This window comes from Scyliorhinus torazame, chromosome 14 (assembly GCF_047496885.1).
Source record: "Scyliorhinus torazame isolate Kashiwa2021f chromosome 14, sScyTor2.1, whole genome shotgun sequence".
Classification (NCBI taxonomy): Eukaryota; Metazoa; Chordata; class Chondrichthyes; order Carcharhiniformes; family Scyliorhinidae; genus Scyliorhinus; species Scyliorhinus torazame.
In genome coordinates, this window is record NC_092720.1 from 105,718,380 (window position 1) to 105,742,543 (window position 24,164).

The 24,164-nt window shown below is 50.0% G+C and overlaps 1 protein-coding gene across 1 annotated transcript in view; it reads left to right on the plus strand.

The window, feature by feature from the left end:
- Positions 1 to 125: 125 nt before the first annotated feature.
- LOC140389935 (uncharacterized) overlaps positions 126 to 24,164 on the plus strand; it is a 40,346-nt gene continuing 16,307 nt past the window's right edge. Inside the window, exons 1-3 of the mRNA XM_072474594.1 lie at positions 126 to 277; positions 18,264 to 18,361; positions 18,954 to 19,127. Coding sequence (XP_072330695.1) covers positions 193 to 277; positions 18,264 to 18,361; positions 18,954 to 19,127 — 357 coding nt within the window. The 5' untranslated portion in view covers positions 126 to 192. The remainder of the gene's footprint in view (positions 278 to 18,263; positions 18,362 to 18,953; positions 19,128 to 24,164) is intronic.

Consider the following 24,164-nt stretch of genomic DNA (forward strand, 5'->3'; position numbering starts at 1 on the left):
GGGATGAAATTGAAACTAAACCCGAATTGTTGTGACTTGGCAAACACCGCCTACCGCCCCATCCCTCCCATATTAAATCGTTATGCGGAACTTCAATTCGCTGTATCTCCTTTGGTGTGCTGGATCTCAGTTCCGGCGCTTGTTGGATTGTCTTTCTCACTAAACGTTGGATACGTGTTGTGCTGGTGCAGTATGTCAGATTTTGAGCAGGGCAGCGGCAGCTTTGATCCCACAACCACTCCTTTGGTATTTGTGAATAGAAGGGATGAGATCACAGGTAAGAGAATCTGTCTCAGGTGGATATGGAAGGGGAAGCTGTAGGGAACGGGGTGGTGTTTATCCAGGATGAAACTGTCTGTCTGGGGATAGCTAGGAATTAAAGGCATTTCACTGTTAGAGGGGCTTGTCAGGCTGAAACGTCTCACCGTTGGGTGCTGCGTCCTCAAAGTGCGATTGGTCGAGAAATCATTCAGGAGGGCGAGGAGATGTTAACTTCTAGAGACTCCAGTTTGGTCCTGGAGGCGACTTCACTTTATCATTGTTTTTGGTAACTGTGAATAAATTATTTCAGCCTCAGAAAATTCCATGAATTATATCGGCGGAAGTATATGGGGTGGCCTGATGGCACAGTGGTTAGCACGGCGCCAGGGATCTGGGTTCAATTCCAGCCTTGGGTGACTGTGTGGAGTTTGCACTTTCTCCTCGAGTCTGCGTGGATTTCCTCTGGGGGCTCCGGTTTCCTCCCACAGTCCAAAGGTGTGTGGGTTAGGTGGATTGGCCGTGCTAAATTGCCCTTAGTGTTCAAAAGGTTAGGTAGGGTTACTGGATCACAGGAATAGACTGGGGGCGTGGGGTGAGATAAGGTGCTCTTTCCATGAGCCAGTGCAGACTCAGTGGGCCGAATGGCCTCTTACTGCACTGTAGGGATTCTATGATTCTATGAATACATTGTATTTGCATCTCAGTGTGAGGATCAATATTTATTAAACTATGTAAACTAATGCTTTCCAGTAATTAGATTTACCAACAAAGCTTTTAACTGCCCTCTGAAATAGCCAAGAAAGCCACTCATTTCAAGGACAATTAGGGATGGGCAACAAAAGTGAGATAGAGGAGGGGTTAGGATTCCTCCTCCAGTGTGGGGTGTCTAAAGGCTACCAAATGAGGAGTGTGATGATTAAAGTGCTCTCTTCGGACTCAGAGGATACGTGTGGCACAGGAGGGGAAAACACGGTGGAGGGACCTGTGGCGCTGTTGCCCACTCAATGGACAACTGAGAAGTTGGTGGAGTTCCTGACGACAGAATTTAGAAAGCAAAGGCAGACGGTCACAGAGGATCTGGTAAAAGTGACTGAGCCAATTTGGGCAGACGGTCTCAGATCATGAGAATCGGATTGCCTCCTTGGAGGCAGAGGTGATGATGATGGCGGAGGGGCAAAAAATGATGAAGGCGAAGATTGATGCCCTGGAGAATCACTCCAGACGACAATATCTGAGGATCGTTGGGCTGCCTGAGGGAATAGAAAGAGCGAATGCCACTATGTGGCAAGGATGTTTGGGCAACTGGTGGGAGAGAGGGTCTCTTCACGCCCTCCTGAAATAAACCGGGCTCATCGCTCGCTGAGGAAGAGGCCCAGAGCCGGGCGGCCGCCACACGTGGTCATAGTCCGACTCCACGGTACTTAGGCAAAGAAAAGATCCTGAGGTAGACAAACTAAACACAAGAGTGCAGTTGGGAGTGCCACACCGTTAGAATTCACCAAGATTTAACCTAAGGAAAAGTGAAGTGTTCCCAGTGAATGGCTGGGTCAGTGAGCCAGCCTGGGGAGGTGCCATTAAGGTGGCCAGAGACAGTTTTAGATACCTGGGGATTCAGGCGGCGAGGGAATGGACGATGTAACATAAATGGAATCTAACAAAACTGGTGGAGGAGGTCAGGGAGGATCTGAAGAGGTGAGACATGCTGCATTTATCTCTGGCAGGGAGGGTCCAAGTAGTGAAGATGAACGTTTAGCCGAGGTTCCAGTTTCTTTTCCAAACACTTCCAATCTTTGTACCTTCTTTCGAAAACTGGATAGGATTATCTCAGATTTTATATGGGCAGGGAAGGTGCCAAGCATTAGGAGGGCACTGTTATAGAGACAGAGGCAGAAGGGAGGGTTGGCGTTGCCGAATCTGCTGCATTTTTACTGGGCGGCGAAAGTGGAGAAGGTGAGGCGGTGGTGGGAAGGAGAGGGGGAAGAATCTTGTAGGGGATCCAGCTTGGGGGCTATGGTGACGGCGCCGTTGCCAATAGTACCAAGGAAATATGTGAAGAGGCCGGTGGTGCAGCCCACAGTAAAGGTCTGGAACAAGCTGAGGAGGCATTTCAGGATAGAAGTGATGTCGGTGTTGGCGCCGCTGTGCGAAAACCATGGTTTCGAGCTGGGGATGATACACGGTGGTCGGGATTCTCTGATATCCCGGCCAAGTGTTGATGCTGGCATCAAAACCAGAGCGAGTCACACCGGCACCAACGGGCCTCCAGGCCCAGGCATTCATCTCTTCCTGGGGGGATAGAACAACGCCGGAGTGTTATCCGCTGCTCCGGCACCGATAGCTGGCACGCCATGGCCGGTGGGGTTCATGCATGCGCGTGCCACGGCCAGCACGGGTTCGCGCATGCATGCACCACGGCCAGCGTGGGTTTGCGCATGCGTGCCATGCCCGTCTCTGCGCCTGGCAATATGGCGGAGCCCTACAGGGGCCCGGCGTGGAGGAGCATAGGCCCTCCCCCTTGAATGAGCCTGCCCGCCGATCGGTTGCCCCCGATCATGGGCCTGGCAACCGTGGAGCCCCGCCCCCACCTGGATGCCAACGCAGCCAGAGGTCCGAGGTCCCGCCGGGTAGGACCATGCACAAATGACGATGGCGGGACTCAGCGAGCACTCAGCCCGTTGAGTGCAGAGAATCGTCGGGAGGCCGCTTTCAATGGCGCCGCGGCGACCGCACCGGCACGATTGCCGCTGATTCTCCGGTCGCCGGAGAATCGACGGCTGGCGTCGGAGCAGCGTGGCGGGATTCAAAGAACAAAGAACAAAGAAATGTACAGCACAGGAACAGGCCCTTCGGCCCTCCAAGCCCGTGCCGACCATGCTGCCCGACTAAACTACAATCTTCTACACTTCCGGGCTCCGTATCCCTCTATTCCCATCCTATTCATATATTTGTCAAGATGCCCCTTAAATGTCCCTATCATCCCTGCTTCCACTACCTCCTCCGGTAGCGAGTTCCAGGCACCCACTACCCTCTGCGTAAAAAACTTGCCTCGTACATCTACTCTAAACCTTGCCCCTCTCACCTTAAACCTATGCCCCCTAGTAATTGACCCCTCTACCCTGGGGAAAAGCCTCTGACTATCCACTCTGTCTATGCCCCTCATAATTTTGTATACCTCTATCAGGTCTCCCTCAACCTCCTTCGTTCCAGTGAAAACAAACCGAGTTTATTCAATCGCTCCTCATAGCTAATGCCCTCCATACCAGGCAACATTCTGGTAAATCTCTTCTGCACCCTCTCTAAAGCCTCCACATCCTTCTGGTAGTGTGGCGACCAGAATTGAACACTATACTCCAAGTGTGGCCTAACTAAGGTTCTATACAGCTGCAACATGTCTTGCCAATTCTTATACTCAATGCCCCGGCCAATGAAGGCAAGCATGCCGTATGCCTTCTTGACTACCTTCTCCACCTGTGTTGCCCCTTTCAATGACCTGTGGACCTGTACTCCTAGATCTCTTTGACTTTCAATACTCTTGAGGGTTCTACCATTCACTGTATATTCCCTACCTGCATTAGACCTTCCAAAATGCATTACCTCACATTTGTCCGGATTAAACTCCATCTGCCATCTCTCCACCCAAGTCTCCAGGCAATCTAAATCCTGCTGTATCCTCCGACAGTCCTCATCGCTATCCGCAATTCCACCAACCTTTGTGTCGTCTGCAAACTTACTAATCAGACCAGTTACATTTTCCTCCAAATCATTTATATATACTACAAAGAGCAAAGGTCCCAGCACTGATCCCTGTGGAACACCACTGGTCACAGCCCTCCAATTAGAAAAGCATCCCTCCATTGCTACTCTCTGCCTTCTATGGCCTAGCCAGTTCTGTATCCACCTTGCCAGCTCACCCCTGATCCCGTGTGCCTTCACCTTTTGTACTAGTCTACCATGAGGGACCTTGTCAAAGGCCTTACTGAAGTCCATATAGACAACATCTACTGCCCTACCTGCATCAATCATCTTAGTGACCTCCTCGGAAAACTCTATCAAGTTAGTGAGACACGACCTCCCCTTCACAAAACCGTGCTGCCTCTCACTAATACGTCCATTTGCTTCCAAATGGGAGTAGATCCTGTCTCGAAGAATTCTCTCCAGTAATTTCCCTACCACTGAAGTAAGGCTCACCGGCCTGTAGTTCCCGGGATTATCCTTGCTACCCTTCTTAAACAGAGGAACATCATTGGCAATTCTCCAGTCCTCCGGGACATCCCCTGAAGACAGCGAGGATCCAAAGATTCGCGCCGGTCTGTACAGGAAGTGGGATGTGGAGAGAAGTGGGGCTGGAATTTTATAAAAGATTTGCAACGGAGTTGGGGCACATATACTGGGGATGTTTGCTGATTCATTATCCTGTTGGACCACATTGACTCAGGCTTCTATCTCTCTAATCCTAAAGCATGATAAGGATCCAGAGGAGTATGGGTCATATTGGCCCATATTTCTATCGAACGCAATGCAAATTTATTGGCCAAGGTGCTGGCAACTCACTTTGAGGAATATCTGCTGGAGGTAGTTGCTGGCGACCTGACGGGGTTGTGAAGGGCTGACAATTGTTGGTCAATATAAGGAGACTTGAGGTGAATGTGGTGATGTTGCCCCCATCGGGTTCGGAGCCGGAGGTCATAATTTCCATGGACGTGGAGCAAGCGTTCAACCGGATAGAATGGGAGTATCGAGATGCTGAAGCGGTTTGGGTTTGGACCTCGGTTTATCTCATGAATAAGATTGTTGTATAAGACCCCCACTACGAGTGTTCGGACCAATGCATTAAGTTCGGGGGACATTCAACTGTATAGGGGAAAAAGGCAGGAGTTTCCACTTTCTCCGTTACTTTTTCATTGGCAATTGAACCACTGGCTATTGCACTGAGGTCATCAACAGAGCGGTAGGGTGTAAAGAGTGGGGGGGGTATGTAGCAGCGAGTGTACCTATATGCGGATGACTTGCTGTTGTATGCAAAAAATCCTCTTTCCAGTGTAGACAAGATTGTGGAGGTGTTCGGTGAGTTTGGCTCCTTTTCGGGTCACAAACTCAACATGAGGAAGAGTGAGGTGTTTCCGGTGAGTCCTTAGGGACATGGGGCGAAATTCTCCCCAAACGGCGTGATGTCCGCCGACTGGCGCCCAAAACGGAATGCTCCGCATCTTTGCGGGCCGAGCCCCAACATTGAGGGGCTAGGCCGGCGCCGGAGGGATTTCCGCCCCGCCAGCTGGTGGAAATGGCGTTTGGTGCCCCGCCAGCTGGCGGAAATGGCGTTTGTTGCCCCGCCAGCTGGCGCGGAAATGCGGCGCATGCGCGGGAGCGTCAGCGGCCGCTGACAGTTTCCCGCGCATGCGCAGTGGGGAGAGTCACTTCCGCCTCTGCCATGGTGGAGGCCGTTGCGGAGGCGAAGGGAAAGAGTGCCCCCACGGCACGGGCCCGCCCGCGGATCGGTGGGCCCCGATCGCGGGCCAGGCTACCGTGGGGGCACCCCCGGGGTCAGATCGCCCCGCGCCCCCCCCAGGACCCCGGAGCCCGCCCACGCCGCCTGGTCCCGCCGGTAAATACCAGGTTTAATTTGCCATCTCGGCTGGCTAGGTCGGGTTTTAGATATTTGGGAATATAGGTAGCTCATTGTGGTGATACTAATCCACAATGTGACTCCAAAGAAGCGGAAGTTGGTAGTAGGCCGTACTAGTGGACAGTCGCATTAGAAGTAGCTCCAGGAGAATTCAATTATTTGTTACCGTTTGTATTATAGTCTGTTAGTTATCCTTCTGCACGTTAATTTTGTTAATAAACTATATTAGTAGTCAAAGATGTTCTGCGTGCATCTTTACCATGGCCACAACACAGAACATAACACTCATGACTGAGCATTGTTGCATGAGCTGAATTTGACCGGACTGGAGAAAGGGTGAAGGGGAATTTAAGAAGTCGGATGCTTTCCGTTATCGTTGGCAGGGCGTGTTCAAACAGTGAAAATGACAGTCCTTCCATAATTATTATTTATACAGTTTTAAATTCCTTTATCCGAAATGCTTCGGGCCGAGTGTGTATCGAATTTAGGAATTTTTCGGATTTTGGAATATACTGTGCAGGTGTGGTATGCGTTGGGAATTGCGCATGTGTGGCGCGTGTTGGGAAATCTCCTGGGAGCCTTGTGGGATTTCCCACTCGTGACATCGTGCCTGCGTTCGAAAGAAAAGTGTGGATTTCGGACATTTTTGGAATTTCGAATAAGGGATGCTCAACCTGTATCCCAGAGTTCCCTGAACTTTTTACCGACATTTTTTTAAAAACTGTTTTTATTCTCCATTTTCACATTTTCCTTCAAAATTTACACCCCACCAACAAGCAGTAAACGGTAACAAATACAAAGTCAATACCCTTAACATCAACAACGATCCCATCCTCCCACCACTCCACCCAACGGCCCACCTGTCAATATATGCATCAAATAAAACAAACCCTCCCACGGTGGAAAAAACAAAAACAAAACAAAGGCGAAAAAGAGAAAGGAGTCCGGACTCGCCCATGGTCACCATTAACCTATAGAGTCCCCCCCCCCCCGCCCCCGACAACTCTCAATGCCATCCAACCCCCGAAAGAGTACCGTAAATGACACCCAATAGTTGAACCCCCCCCCCTCCCCAACTCCTCCCCTCCACTTCCTGTTGTAAAACTTCTCCCCCCAAACTCGGTTCCTTCCCCCCAATTTTCCACCCCGGCTAGACCCCTCGGACCCTGTTCTACCAGGCTCCGATGGCCGCAGCCCCTCCCCCCACCTCACCCCCGTTCACTGGCCGGCTTAAACTAGCCAGCGTGGAGGCCACCTCCCGGGTCCCTTTCCCCCTTGCCCAGCCCTAGGAAAAACCCAGAAGTACCCTTTAGCACACAAACCCCGCATACGCACCCACATCCCAAAGAACCCTCATTACGACTGAAAGTCCTATTTCTTCCCTTGTCCAAATATATACAACGTTGACTCCTATAGCTCATACACCAGCACGCAGTGAAACAAAAAAGAAAAAATACAGTCATGAGGCTACATCGGTACATGACCATTTCTCAATTCTGCCACAGTCCTTCTGCCTTCGCAAACTCCTCCGCTGCTTCCGCCGTCCCAAAATAAAAGTCCTTGAACTTGTAGGTCACCCTCAGCTTCGCTGGATATACAATGCCGCACTGCACCTTGCTAATATACAGTGCCCTCTTCACCCGGTTGAAGGCAGCCCGCCTCCTCGCCAGCTCCACCGTATACCAGCTCCAGCCCACTGCACCACCCGCTTCTGCTTAGCCCAGCACAGAACCTTCTCCTTTACACTGTACCTATGGAAGCACAGAGTCACTGCCCTTGGCGGCTCACTCGCCTTTGGTACAGGCCTCCACAACCGATGAGCCCGATCCAGTTCATATCGGGAGGGATCCTCCCCCTCCCCCAATAGTTTCGCCAATATCGTGGCAAAATACTCAGTCAGCCTCGGTCCACCACTCCTTCGGGCAGCCCCACAATCCTCAAATTCTGCCGCCTCGCAGATCCTTGTTGATCTCTATCACCTTCCGCATCTCCTTCCCCATCGAGTTAAGTTGATCACTGTGCTGCAGTAATGTCTCTTCCACTTCCTTCAGCGCCTTGCCTTGCTCCCGCACCTCCGCCACTGTGCTCGCCACCGCCATCCTCAGCGGGGTAATCGCCTCCTCCACCAGCACTTTCAAAACCGCCCCAACTCCTTCCTCATTGCCTCCATGTGTTTTGTAAACTGCCTTTCGAATTCCATGGCCATCATCTTAGTTATTTCTTCAGCCGTAAGCCATGCGGCCTCCCCTGGTGCTCCAGTCTCCATTTTCTTTACTGACCCCGCGGTGACCTTTCCACCCCCCCGACGGACTTTCAGCTGCTTTTTTCAGAGCCGTTTCTTTGCTGATCTTCGACATTTCCCTTCCCTGTGCTGCCTCACGACTTTTGCTGCCTCTGCTGCCTTAGGACCGGGCGTTACCCCCCGTCAATGCCTTTCCTGAATGGAGCCCTCCAATGCGCGGCTGCCAACCGCCCGCCATCACCGGAAATCCCCCTTACCGACATCTTTTTGTGTGAAGATTAATAAGCTGATTTCATGGGTGGGCAAGGCACCTCGGGTTCGGAGAGCATTTTTGGAGAGTGACAGACTGTCAGGGGGGCTGGCGTGGCCTAAGCCGATGAATTACTAGTGGCCGATGAATATTGAGAAGGTTCGGAATTGGGTCATGGGGGAAAGGTCGGTTTGGGGACAGATGGAGGAGGCTTCCTGTACAGGGTCATGTTTGAGGGCAATAGTGACGGCTCCTCTTTTGTCACCAGCCAGGTACTCTCGTCAATGGTAATAGCTTGCCTCAGAATATGCAACCAGTTTAAGCAGCATTTTAAGCTGGAGTTGATGTTGTTAAGGGCTCCAATATGTGCGAACCATAGATCTTTCCTGGCGGGAATGGACCCGTCATACAAGGTCTGGCAGGGGTAGAGAGGTTTAGGTGGGGTTGGGGGGTAGGGGGAGGTGTGGGCTTGGGCAGGGTGCTCTTTCCAAGGGCCGGTGTAGACTTGATGGGCCGAATGGCCTCCTTCTGCCCTGTAAATTCTATGAAGGCTGAAATAAAGGCGGCAGTCAAGGTAGCAGTGACAGAGGGCCCTCGACAGTATGGGAAAGAGATTGGAGACCAAGGAGAGCACAATAAAGGATCTGGAGAAAGCCTTGACGGGCCAGAGTGACCGAATCCTCGCCCTGAAGACTGAAATTAAGATGTTGGTGGCGACCCTCGGGAGCCTGAAAGGAAAAATGGAGGACAAAGAAAATCAGTTGAGGCGGCCGAATATGAGAATAGTGGGCCAACCAGAAGGAATCAAGGGCAGGGATCCGACCGACTATGTGGCCCAAATTCTGGGTAACCTAGGGGGTAGAAACAGCTTCCCCAAGCCGCCGGAGATCGACAGGGCCCACAGGTCGGTCCAACCAAAACCCAAGGCGGGGGAGCAACCGAGAGCGGTCATCGCCAAGCTGCACAGATACCAGGGCCGGGAAAGGATCCTTCGCTGGGCCAGACGGACAAAGGCTTGCATCTGGGAGGGACACAAAATCAGAGTCTACCAGGGCATGAATGCGGACCTGGCAAAGCGCAGGCAGAATTTAATCAGGCAAAATCAGCCTGTACAAAAACAAAATTAAATTCGGGATGTTGTACCCAGCCAGACTCTGGGTAACATACCAAGGCAAGGAACATTACTTTATTGCCCTAGTAGAAGCGAATGAGTTCATCAAAAAGAACGGTCTAGACAGACAGCAAGGAGACAGAGATAAAGAAGGCACAGATGAGGCAGAGACGAATCAATGGACAATTGTGCGAGGAACTCCACTGCCTCATTATGAACGGGGCTACCAGTTCGCAGAAAGGAGGGGCGAGTACAGTGGAGCACCAGGAGAGGGTGAGGAAGAGATAGAGAGGACACTAGCAGAGCCGACGAAGGAGGGGGGCAGACCAAACCCAGGAGGAGGGCCACCACACTAGTGGGAAAGCTAGCGGCAGGTGGTATGAGTGAGGGAAGGGGGGATGCGCATGCATCACCAACCAGGGAGAGGAGATGGACACAACACCAAGGGGGGAGAAAGCAGAGGGATAAACAGAAGTGGGAGGGTACAGGAGGGGGGGGGGGGGGGGGCAAGGGGTGTGGGGGAAGCAGGTGTGGGGGGCAACAAAGCCACGTTGGGGGGGGGGGGGAGGGGGAGGACCAGGCTCTAGACTGGCTTTAGAAAGTCACTCTTGGAAATGTGGAACAAGATGGCACCGCAAGTAGCCACTTTGGAGGGTCCCTGAACAAAGGGAAACCCCTGAGTGCAGGTGCCCATTCATGTGGCATACACACAGTTGGCGGCCATTTTGGGTGGTCCCTGGATGAAGGGAAACCCCGGAGCGCAGGGGCTTGGCCTCATGGTGAATACGGTGACCGTGGCCATTTTGGATAGCCCTCTAACAACGGGAAACCCCGTCCGGTGCAGGGGCGCATCCACTAGGTAAGTATGGTTGATCCCACACGAGAGGGAGACAAAAGCCCCCATCAGAATAGTCATCTGGAATGTCAGGGGACTTAACTGTCCAGTGAAAAGATCCAGAGTCTTCATCCACCTAAAAAGTATGAAAGTTTCCTCCCACAGTCCAAAGATGTGCAGGTTAGGTGGATTGGCCATGATAAATTGCCTTTAGTGTCCAAAATTGCCCTTGGTGTTGGGTGGAGGTGTTGAGTTTGGGTAGGGTGCTCTTTCCAAGAGCCGGTGCAGACTCAAAGGGCCGAATGGCCTTCTTCTGCACTGTAAATTCAATGATAATCTATGATTAATCTAGGACAAAGGTTCGGCACAACATCGTGGGCCGAAGGGCCTGTTCTGTGCTGTATTTTCTATGTTCTATGACACACACCTGAGGGAGAAGAAAGTGATGGGCGGGATAGACATACCATTCATGTTACAGGATGAGCACTAGCGGGGGGGGGGGGGTAGTCATACTGATAAGAGGACAGTGTTTACCGCGTTTGCGAACCAAAGGGGATAGCACGTCATGGTCAGCGGTATCCTAAACGGGGCACCGGTGGTCCTGGTGAACGTGTACGCTCCCAACTGGGATGATACAGAAGTTGTAAAGAAGACAATGGTGCAAATTCCTGACATAGATGTGCACCTGATCATGGGGGGGACTTTAGCTGTGTAAATGACCCACTGATGGACAGGTCAAACCCCAGAAAGGGGAAAATGTCAGGCATGGAAAGACAGCCATGGACCCATGGCGGTTCATGCACCGAGGTGAGAAGAAATGTCTTTTTTCTCACAAGTACACACGGTCTATACTTCTTTTTAGTGGGGATGTCGGTGATTCCAGAGATAGTAAGAGTGAAGTACTCTGCAATTATAATCTCCAACCATGCTCCACACTACGTGGATGTGAGGTTGTAGGAGGGCCATGCCCAGTGCCCTACATAGAGTTTGGACATGACCCTCTTGGCCGACAAGGTCTTCCGCCATAAAATATCACAGGCCATAGATGAGTATATTACTAACAACCAGAATGGGGAAGTCTCACCCTCCATGTTCTGGGAGGCACTGAAGACTGTGATTAGAGGAGAAATTACCGGATATAAGGCACTCAGAGACAGGGAAAAGAGGACAGCTAGGCAACAACTGATCGACTCCATTCTGGAGGTCAACAGAAAGTACTCCGAGGCCCTGACCATAGAGCATCCACCAGTAAGGTAGTGCACCAACTTCACCAGGCATGAACACGGAGACAAGACTAGCCACCTCCTGGCTCACTAGCTGAGAAAGGAGGTAGCCACGAGGGAAACAGCACAGGTGAAGGATAGCGGAGGCAGACTCCTCGGTCCAAAAAAGATGGTCAAAGCGTTCGAGGCCTTCTTCTGAGAGCTGTACACCTCTGAGCCCGCCGACAGGGACTCAGGGATGAAACAGTTCCTCGATGGACTGGACATTGGGGACAATTGGCCGAGAGGTCATGGAGAGCATCAACTCCGTGCAGGGCGGGAAAGTTTCGGATCCGGCGGGGCCCCGGCGGACTTCTACAAAGAACTTGCGATGGCACTGGCCCCACACTTGCAAGAGATGTTTGCAGACTTGCTAGCGAGGGGCACCCTGCCTCCAAAACCACCATATCGCTGATATCCAAAAAAAAGACAACAACCCAATGTAATCTAGATCTTACAGACCCATTTCGCTGCTCAATGTGGATGTGAAAATCCTGGCTCAGTGGCTGGACAACTGCATACCAGAGGTGGTTGCAGAGGACCAGACAGGCTTTGCCAAGGGTTGACAGCTAACTGCGAACATCAGACGACTGCTGAAGTGATAATGATCTCCGTGGAGAGAACACCAAAGGTGATCATCTCCCTGGACACAGAAAAGGGTTTTGAACAGTTGAGTGGTAGTATCTCACTGAGGTACTAGAGCATTTGGGCTAGGGATATTGTTCACCTATACAACGCCCCTATGGCGAGCGTACAGACCAATACTACCAGCTCTGAAGATTTACAGCTGCACAGAGGCACAAGGCAGGGATGCCCACTGTCCCCGCTCTTATTCGCCCTGGCAATTGAACCATTGGTGATCACCCTCAGAATGGCGAGAAGCTGGAAGGGAATCCAAAGAGAAGACAGAGAGCACAGAGTCTTGCTCTATGCGGATGACCTGCTCCTCTACATCTCAGATCGTAAAGCAGCAGGAAAGAGATCATGGAGAGTTTTAAGCCTTCTCGGTCTACGAGCTCAACCAGAGCAAGAGTGAAGTCTTCCCCATGAACGCGAGAAGGAGAGGAACAGAGCTGGAGCGACTATCATGTCATGGTATGCAAACATGCAGATAATGATATGCAGACAGGCAGCTAATGGACACATAGAATAGAACACGACCAATGAGCAGTGAGGACACTCAGGGGTGGTATCTCACTATAAAAGGGTGAGGCACTCACACCCCGTCTCTTTCCACTGACCAACATCTACAGAGTGAGACAGGGTGTATCCTCAGCATCACACCCCAGCACGTGGCTTAGAGCAAGGCTGGTTCAGTTAAGGCTGAGTTGCTAAGTTTAGATTAGCAGAGAGTCGAACTCATTCAGAACTGTGTTAAAGGTTCAATAAAACATATTGAACTTACTTCAAAGTCTGGAGCATCTTTTACTCAAAGCTGCATCAAGTTGCAGCCTGTGTTATTCCAGAGTACATAACACAACATACCATTCAAACTGTCCCAGGGAGAGACTTATTCGACGCAATGTCCAAGGTTCTGGGGGTGAGGGTGGAACTGTGCCCGAGATGGCAGTCTTTGGGGTCTCGGACCAGCCAGAACTATTCATGCGGAAGAGTGCCGATGCCCTTGTCTTTGCTTCTCTAATCGCCCGCCGGAGAATCCTGCTTGGCTGGCAATCAGCAGCACCACCCACAGCAAGACTACAAAGAACAGAACCCCAAAGAAACACCAAAAATAGGATGGGGGGTGGGGGGGAGTGGGGACAGGGAAAGCCCCGAATATATGTAAATAGGGGGCAACTGCCCACTGTATAATGAGAGACCTAAGAAAACATCTTAAAACAACAAAATGAGGAGGGTGGGAAGGGGGGTCAATACCAAGGGAAATTTCTTGTATATTGTACCCAATACACACACCTTTGTTTACTGTACAGTGTATAAAATGAAAGATTGCAATAAAAAAACATTTGCGAGTCTGGAGGAACCGGTGGAAAAGTTTCAGCTTCCGGGGGGAAATGGGTATTTACAGGTGAGAGACTTTGTTTCAAAGAAGCTGTGTTTCTTCAGTTGCTATCCCCCTCTCTGATGGTCTTTGCATGAGACAGGGAAAGAGCAGATTTCTGATTTTATTGGCAATTGATGGAGTGGGAGGGGGCTTCGCTAGAGGAGATAAAGAGAAAATGGGAGGAAGAGTTGGGCTGTGCATTTGAAGGGGTGGGGGTGTGGCGTGAGGCCCTACACAGGATAAACTCTACTTCCTCAATGCAAAGATGAGCCCAATACAGTTTAAAGTGGTGCACAGAGCACACATGACTAAACACGCATGGTGGGGGGTTTCTCGGAGGTGGGGGATGGATGCGAGCATTGTTCAAGGGGACACGTGAACCACTCGCACATGTTTTGTTTCTGCCCTAAGTTAAGGAAGTTCTAAGAGTCTTTTTTCGAGACTATGTCAGAGATTTTGGGGGTAAAGGGGGCACGTGCCTGTGAGTGGCGATATTTGGATGAACCGGAGCTGCAGAAGGGAAAAAGGGCTGACATGTTGGCCTTTGCCTCCCTGATAGCCCAGAGAGGATTCTGCTTGGGTAATGGAGACCGGAGCTGCCGAGGGTGACAGCGTGGGTGGGGGATCTATCAGAGTTTCTACATCTGGAGAGAATCAAATACGCCATTAGGGGGTCGGAGGAGGGGTTCTATTCAGGTGGAGGCTGTTCATCTCCTTCAAGAATTGGTAGTCATCAGCAAATGGGGTGGGGGTAGTTGGGGTCTTGCACAAAAGAGGGGCCTATGGGGTGGGTTGTTTGTTTATTATGAAAATTGTATATTGTAAAATGGAAAATGTCCTGAATAAAAATACTTTTGAAAAAAATAGGAACATGGGAACATAGGAACAGTAATAGGCCATTCAGCCCCTCGAGCCTGTCCTGCCATTCAATGAGATCATAGCTGATTTGTGACCTAACTTCTTTTTCGGAATGGCAACCGGTGACGAGTGGTGTCCCGCAGAGTTCAGTGTTGGGGCCACAGCTGTTCTCTTTATATATTAACGATCTAGATGACAGGACTGGGGGCATTCTGGCTAAGTTTTTATTGAGCCTCGTGTGGTAAGATAGCAATCAGATACAGAGCATGTTATCATGGAGTCTGCTAATTCTCCTCTGGAACTTGCACCTAGCACTGACCATTCACAAGTACGTCTTATTACCATCTCAAGCGTCTTCTGAAGATGGTCGGATGTGTCTCCCTTTATATCCGAGTCACAGGTCACATGACCTTGTTCTAGAGATGCATGGTGTGTCTGTACCGCCATCTGCTGGTTGGAGGTTGCACACCATCCAACTATGATATAGCCCATCGGCACATCACCACATTTATCTACCCTGTCTTTCCCTGTTAATATCTTGGAGACTTTGATCAGATCACCCCTTAACCTCCTAAATTTTAGTAAAAACAGGTCCAATTTGAATAATCTCTCCTAGTAACTTAACCTCTGTAGCCCAGGTATTATTTTTGGAGACCTACGTTACACCCCCTCGAAGATCAGAATATCCTTCCTACGGTGTGGTGCCCCAAACTGCTCACAGTACTCCAAGTGGGGTCTAACCAGGGTTTTGTATAGCTGCAGCACGACCTCTGTGTCCTTATATTCCAATCCTCTAGATATAAAGGCTAGCATTCCATTAATGTTAAACTATTTCCTGCACTTGTTCCTGGCATTTTAAGGACCCATGCACCTGTACCTTCAAGCCTCTTTGGACGTCCACTGTACCTAACCTCTTTCCATTTCGAAAGTACCCCGCTCTATGTTCCAAAATGGATAAGCTCATACTTGCTTACATTAAATTCCACCTGCCACAATTTTGCCCATTCACCTAATATGTCAATATCTCCTTGTAATTTTATTCTATCATCTAGGTTGTCTACAATGCCACCTAACTTTGTTTCATCAGCAAATTTGGCTATATGACTTTCTGTGCCATCATCCAATTCATAAATGAATAATGTGAATAATTGAGGCCCCCTCAACACAAGTCCCTGTGGTACGCCACGAGTCACCTCCTACCAAATAGAGTAATTACCCATAATCCCCACTCTCTGTCACCTGTCACTCAACCAATCCAACGCAGAGAGATGTCTGCATCATGGCAGCAGGAGCACCAGAAAGACATTGCAGGCAGGAAGACACTCCCAGATTCGCAGATAATTGCCTATGAGCCCTTGTGGAGGTGGTGACTGCCAGGAGAGACTTCCTGAGGCCGAGGGGTGGAAGGAGGAGACCACCGCACCTCACCAAAAAGACCTGGGCAGCGGTTGCAGCTGAGATCAGTGAGCATGACCTGGTCTAGCATAGGTAGATACCGTGCCGGAAAAGGTTCAGTGATCTTCTGCACTTATCAAGAGTGAGTTCTGAGTTGGCATGTTCAGTGTGTGGAACTGAGGAATGGTGCCATAACTTGGATGCACTTGATTGTGTGGGGATCAGGGAGTCTCTGAACACACCTCTGCTCATGTGTGTTAAAGCTGGAGAGAAGATATGAAGTCCTGAGGCCATCAAAAGGGCAGCACGGTAGCACAAGTGGATAGCACTGTGGCTTCACAGCGCCAGGGTCCCAGCTTCGATTCCCCGCTGGGTCACTGTCTGTGTGGAGCCTGCACCTTCTCCCCATGTCTGCGTGGGTTTCCTCAGGGTGCTCCGGTTTCCTCCCACAGCCCAAAGATGTGCAGTTTAGGTGGATTGGCCATGATAAATTGCCATTAGTGACCAAAAAGGTTAGGAGGGGTTATTGGGTTACGGGGATAGGGTGGAAATGAGGGCTTAAGTAGGTCGGTGCAGACTCGATGAGTTGAATGGCCTTCTGCACTATATGTTCTATGTTCTAAAAGGTCAGGTGTGCAAAAGGGTTGGGAAAATCCATGTCTCACGGGGCTGAAGGGAGGGTGGGGAACAGGGTGGAGGTGGAAGATTGAATATTGAATGGAGCTCTGCACTTACAGGAGAAAAGTAGCCATAACAACTGCCACTGGTGGTGGGGTGCCGAACATGGCGATTCTCACCAGCCATGAGCTGGGACCCTTGAGCTCAAATGTGAGCGAGGAAGAAGGTCCTCAATTCGCAGAGCGGCTAGTGTCTCTGTGGAAGGTAAGATCCCAGTGGCCTGAAGCAAGACAGGTGGGAAGTGAAAAGAATGTAGGGTCATTTCATAAGGATTTCAGTGATGCACCAATCACCGAGCCACTGTAATGCCATTGATACCAATACACTAGGCTGCATATCATGGATATGGATTCTGTGGGATATGACAAATATGAGCCAGATTGGGAGATAATGGAAGATGCACCCGCGGCACCAATCATCAGCGCAGATACTGATACATCGCTAGACAATAATGCATTGGATCAGTTGGTAATGCACAATGGTGAGGGCACATCATGCTCACTTGAGCAGATGGTGGTGGCAGGAAGTGCCCAGGGTTCTGGCAGTTGGAGGAGTGCTGGTGATCAGGACCATGCTGAGTCTAAGCAGATGATGAGCCTCTGGAGTCATCAATAAGGCAGCAAATGCTGGATGGCCAGCAGGATGCACGGGGAGATGTTGCAGAGATCCCTCAGGGTCTGCGTGCCATGGTCTCTGTCATGGAGGAGTCCAAGCCGAGCTGGAGCACTGTGTTGACCTTGTTCTCCGAGTGCGCAGCCTCACCCATTGAGAGAGTGGTGACTCTCAAGGAGCAGCAACAAAATGAGGACTTCCTGCGTTGCGTTCGAACCTGCCAGCCCTCACACAGGCAATAACCTCAGGTGGTACTGTGAGTGTGGGAGAAGGATGTGCCAGCCAGTCCCTCTGATGGATTCCCATCGATCAATGGTGGGCAGGGACTGCCAGACACACCTCACAATGATGGGTGAGCTGCCTGTCATTTCTGTGGACTCTTCTCACAGCACCCCGGATGAGGGCAACATCTCCTCTGCCTCTCAGCCAGTCAATGTGCCATCCTCAGAGTTCACGGTGACTGAGGAGTGCCCAGCCACGTACCTGAACACACTCTCTCAGGGGGAGCCTACTCCAGCCCACTGACCAGAGAACAACAACCAAGGTAATTTATGCCAAGAGTGGGGGGGGTGGGCCAATCCGGGAAGGGGTCAAGGATGGGGTTGTGTTTTTTGAATAGTTACTCTGGGGGGAGAAGTGTTTTTTTCCTCCAACCTTTTCAGAGTAACTATCAGGGCAAAACTGGCAGAACTACCCGAAGTTAGCAATTTGAATCACTTTGGTCAGATGGTTCACAGCCCAGTCCAAATGAAGTTAATACTTCTGAGCAATTGTTAGGTAAACCCTCATATGGGAATGTCCTAGAGGGATTTCCCAGCACGTCATTGGGATACCCCTTAACTGCGACACTGGCGAACCAGGAGGTTATGAGGCTTTTTTTTTTCAAATTCCAATTCAGAGCAATTTAGCATGACCAATCCACCTACCCTGCACATCTTTGGGTTGTGCGAGTGAAACCCACGCAGACACAGGGAGAATGTTGAAACTCTACACGGACAATGCTGAATTTAGGTATGAGTCCCATAGAATGGAAGCATTTAAAAAGCCATGAATATTTTTGCTTTTAAAATGCATTATTTAAATTTAGAGAGTAACACTGTTAGATTGCCTGTAAATGAAAAATGTCGATTTTAGGAGATGATGATCCAACTGTTCTGAGAGTGGAAATGTCCTGTGGCCATGCTGTTGACCCCAAATCACTCACTGCCTGGTGTCGGAGCCTCATGGATCAGGTCAGTGTGACAGTTTTGCACATATTTTCATCTTCTTTTAAATTGCTTTGTCTATTGGTACACATGATATTTTAAAGGTAGTATTCAACCCTAAATATACGAACGCATGTTCACATACTTATCCTTCAGATAATAACTTCCAGTGTTATCTCAAGCTTGGAGATTCCACAACAACATCATGACATTTGTCAGTAAAATTGCTATTATGTGGTTTGCAATCACTCAATCAATTAGCTCAGTCAATGTGTATGTTTGAAGCAGAGATTGATAGATTTCTGATTAACAATAAAATAAAGTGTTATGGGGATAGTGGATGTAAAAGTGTCCGATCAGCCATGATCATATTGAATGGCAGATCAGACTTGACGGGCTGAAAGGCCTACCCCTGTCCTGTGTTCCTATTCGGAATACCAAAGGTATGTGCATCTCTAATTCAGTCCTCACTCCCAGCTTTATATGAATAGTCCCAAGCTGAATGGTTCTTGACACTGAGCTCCATCTCACCCCATTTGCAACACATGCATTTCTTTCACCATTTAGAGTAAATTTTGTTTTAAATAATACCTTATGGTGCAATTTTTAAAACTTCTAGAATCATTTCACATTCCACTGCCCTGCTGCAAAGGAAAACAATACACAGATGTGTAACAAGATATGGTCCTACTTGGAAGTTCGAAGACATGCGTTGTTGGATGATGAGGAGCAGCAATATTTTGAAGAGAGGGTTTCTACACTTGCTGCTGCAAAGTACTGTGAATATAAATGGGTAAACAAACCTCTTGTATTTCATATTTAGGGCTGCAATGATATGCATAAGACATGTTTGTATGTAACGTTATGCACGACCTCCAACCACGAGGTGGCAGTGTAAACCCATCACTTGACTCTGTGGCACGGGAGTTGGGTGTAGGCCGTGCTGGAGGATAGACACGTTTTACAGTAGTTCCACAATAGTTAATTAGTGTCAGTAGTTTATTATTTTATTTATCCTAGTTATCTCATCAAGTAGTTGTTCTACAATAAATTATTTAAACTAGATGTTCTGTAGTTCATCATTCACTTTGGCCAGTCTACAGAACATGACATGGTACCAGGATTGATGGTTTACTAAGAACTAGAAGATTCCGTATGAGAAAATCCGAATTTGAAGGATAAGAAAGAAAATGCATCTTTTTTTTTTCAAATTCCCACTCCAGCAACACCTTCTTCACCAGTGGGGCTTTACGCGCCCACACAAACCCCAAGATCAATGTATTAATCTTCCTTTGAAAAGCCTTTGGAATGAAGATCGGGAGGTTCTGGAACATGAATAAAAACCTTGAGTGAACCGTAACCTTCACAGACTGCACCCGTCCCGCCAATGACAGTGGGAGCACATCCCACCTCTTAAAATCCCCCTTCATTTGCTCCACTAGTCAAGCCAAATTCAATTTATGTAGCTGCTCCCATCCCCACAGATACCCTGGATGCCCAGATACCTGAAACTCACCCGCACTATCTTGAACGACAGCTTCGAATAATCTAACTTCTTGTAGAAGTCCTCGAAAATCCCATTCACCCCACCACGTCTAAGACCCTATTTCCCCTCCTATCTTTCACCTTTCCGATCTCCTCGCCGCCTCCTGCTTCCTCAATAGATGTGCCAATATCCTACTCACCTTTTCCCCATACTCATAGACTGCCCCCCTGGCCCTCCACAACTGCCCTACTTCCTTACCTATAGACACCAGCCCAAACTCTATCTGGAATTTCTGTCACTTTCAGCAGCCCAGCCTCCGGGGCCCCCGAATACCCCCGACCAACCTGCAGGATCTTATCCACCAGACTGGCCACCTCTGCCCACTCCGTCTTGTCCCTATTTGCCCAGATCAATATAAACTCCCCACTGACCACTGACTTAAGCGCTTCCCATAGCTTGGCGGTCGAAACCTCACCCATATCATTCAACTCCACATACCCCCGAATAGCGACCCTCACCCCCTCAGACACCTCCCCATCTGCTAATAGTCCCAGATCTAGCTTCCACTGCGGGCGCTGCAGCCCCCCCCCCTCCCCGGTCGACTTACAAGTCTACCCAGTCTGGTGCGTGGTCCAACACCACAATCGCCAAATATCCCAAGCCGAACACCACCGCCAGCAGAGTCTTATCCATCACGAAGTAATCGATCCGGGAGTACACCCTGTGTACATGGGAGAAGAACGAAAATTACTTCAGCCTAGGCATTCCAAACTTCCATGGGTTCGCTTCCCCCATGCACTCCATAAACCTTTGCAGCTCCCTCGCCATCGCCGGTACCCTCCCTGACCACGGACTCGACCGGTCCAATTTCGGCTCAATAACTATTAAAATGCTGCCCCTATTATCAGCCGGTTCAAGACCAGATCCGGAATCTTCCCCAGCACCCGCCTCATGAATTTGATATTGTCCCAGTTTGGGGCATAGACGTTCACCAGGACCACTGGCATCCACTCCAGTTTCCCATTTACCATCCAAACCTTCTCCCCGAATCTGCCACTAAATTCCCCACCTCAAACACTACCCGCTTATTTATTTGGACCTCCACCCCATGCGTCTTCATATCTAATCCTGAATGAAAGACCTGTCCTACTCACCCTTTCCTGGGCCTAGACTGATCCCCGATCTTCAGGTGCGTTTCCTGTAAAAATTCCACATCTGCCCTTAAGCTCCTCAAATGCGTGAACACGAGCGACCGCTTGACCGGCCCATTCAGTCCTCTCACATTCCATGTGATCAGCCTGGTTCCCCTCCCACTGCCGATCAACCATAGTCCCTCTTGGGCTAGCCCCCAGCCTATGTCACGTGACCCTCCAGGCCCACCCTTGAATGTCCACAGTCACCGACCCCCCTCTTATCGCAGTTCAACAGCACTGACAGCAGTCCCCGCCCCCCAAAAAACACCTTCTAACACTCTAACCACCTGCTCACCCCTCACTATGCTCATGTGAATTAGCCCGCCCAGCTATCCTGGCAGCCCCTGCCCATGGTGTCAAACATCCTACCACCAACTAATTCCCCTCCCTCCCCCGCTCGCACACTTCCATGGTGCAAACAGCAATAACAATAGGAGAAAGAATAAATGGTGCACTCACCCAGCATGATCCTCCAGCATCCCACCAAAGAACCCCACAAGAAAGAAAAACGACCCCGGAATGAAAAGAGGTTCCCCTCTGACCCCCCCTCAAAAGAACAGAACAATAACAACAATAAAAAACCAACAAGGGGGACAGAGAGAACCAGCATCACCTCATGCCTCCTCCAGAGTTCGATGTCCTCCTTCTCCTGCCACTCCATTGCTTCTCTTTTTTTAACAAACATTTTATTAAGGCATTTATGGTTTTATAACAACAAAAGATACAAATACAAATGGAAACATAAATGGAAACATAATTCAGTGCGTAACACCCCCCCAACCAAAAACCATACCACGCCAACTTGGCTTATACACACACTCCCCAAGTCCCTCCATCTCTTCACGCCGTACCCGCCTAAACTGAACTGAACTGAACTAACTCCCCTGCCCCCTTATTCCCTAACCCCCCCCCCCTTTTGTATCTGTTAAACAGTTTAGTTTTTCCCAAAGAAGCCGATAAATGGCTGCCACCTTCGAACAAACCCTAACACTGATCCCCTTAGGCCGAACTTGATTTTCTCAAGCCTGAGAAACCCAGCCATGTTGCTAACCCATACCCCCGATTTTGGGGGCTCCGCCAATAAGATCCGTCCACGCCAATAAGATCCGTCTCCGGGCTACCAAGGAGACAAAGGCCAAAACGCCTGCCACTCTCACCCCCTGGACTCCCGGGTTTTCCGACACTCCAAAGATCGCCTCCCCTGGACTCGGTGCCACCCTCGTTTTTAGCACTGTAGACATGACATCCGCAAATCCCTGCCAGAATCCCCTAAGCTTCGGACATGCCTAAAACATGTGGACATGATTTGCGAGCCCTCCTGCACACCTCAAACACTTGTCCTGTACCCCCAAAAAACTGCTCATCCTGGCCACCGTCAGGTGTGCCTGGTGAACCATCTTGAATTGTATCAGGCTGAGCCTAACACATGATGAGGACGTGTTGACTCTGCTCAGAGCATCCTCCCACAGACCTGCCTCTAACAAATTAACTAACTCACCTTCCCACTTGTTGTTATTACCTCGCCTATCAAGGTTCCCTCCCACTCCATACGTTCTTTGTAGATTTCCGATACCTTCCCCTCCCCACCCCCGTTCTAGAAACTACCTTATCCTGTATCCCTGTGGCAGTAGAAGTGGAAAGGTCGAAACCTGCCTTCGCACAAAATCCTTCACCAGCAGATAACGAAACCCATTCCCTCCCCGGGCAATTCAAACTCCTCTTCCAGGTCCTCCAACAAAAAAAGCTCCCATCAATAAATAGATCTCTCAGCCTCTCAATGCCTGCTCTGTGCCACCTCCGAAACCCCCCATCTAACCTCCCTGGGACAAACAGGTGATAAGCACAAATTGGAGCCCACACCGACGCTCCCTCCACTCCCATATGCTTCCGCCACTGCTCCCAAACTCCCCCCCCCCCCCCCCTGTCTCCGCTCCACAGTCCATTGTTTCTAACAAACACCATTGCCTCCTCCGGTGCTCCTAAATAATGCTGACGACCATTGTGGGTCACCCAGAGGCGGGCCGGGTACAGCATCCCGAACTTCACCCCCTTCTTAAAGTAGGCAGTCTTGACATGGTTGAAATCCGCTCCCCTCTTGGCCAGTTCCACACCCAGGTCCTGGTATTCCCGGAGCTCATTACCCTCCCAAGTACATCTCCTCATCTGACTGGCCCACCTCAAGATCTTCTCCTTATCCAGGAATCGGTGTAACCTCACCACTGCCATAATATACACCAGTATATCATGGTGAAGACACACACTGATGGACACACAGTGGGACCAATCAACACACACAACACCGCAGCCAATCACCAGTGAGAGCACACGCACTATAAAGACAGGGGGCATCAGAGTTCCCGCTCATTCGAGTTGCAGCTAGCAAGGAGGACAGAGCTCACAGCCTGCAACACAGACATTCACCATGTGCTGAGTGCATTGACTGGTTAGGACAAGGCAAAGGTCTTTAGTTAAAGCTAGTATCGTGTTAACCCACAGTCTGAGTTTGTTTAAACAGTTAATGATTCAATAAAATAGTGTTGCACTATTTCAAGTGTTGGTGACCTGTATGTGATCCAGAACACGCAACACATCATAATACCAGGAGTGGTGGGATATTAGCACTTCTTAGACCTACCTGCAAGTAATCTGCCTTCCGCCAGCATTCCGTCATCCTGCAACATGGACAACATCAGCCCGCCGCCGCCGCTCCGCATCGCCGGCAACCTCGGGGCCAACTGGAAGACTTTCAAACAGCGCTTCCAGCTCTTCCTCGAAGCCACGGACAGGGAGGGTGCCTCGGACACCAGAAAGATTGCTCTTCTCCTCTCCACGGCCGGGGACCATGCCATCCACATTTTCAACTTTCTCACCTTTGCAGATGATGAAGATAAAATGAAGTTCAAGGCTGTCCTCCTCAAGTTTGACACTCACTGCAGCGTAGAGGTGAATGAAAGTTTTGAATGCTACGTGTTCCAGCAGCATTTGCAGGGTAAGGCTGAACCTTTCCAATCCTTTCTCACACACCTCTGCATCCTAGCGCAATCTTGTAGCTACAGGCCCACCTCCGACTCCATGATACGCGACCAGATCGTTTTCGGTGTTCAGTCGGACCCCCTACGTCAGCAGCTCCTCAAAGTAAAGCAACTCACCC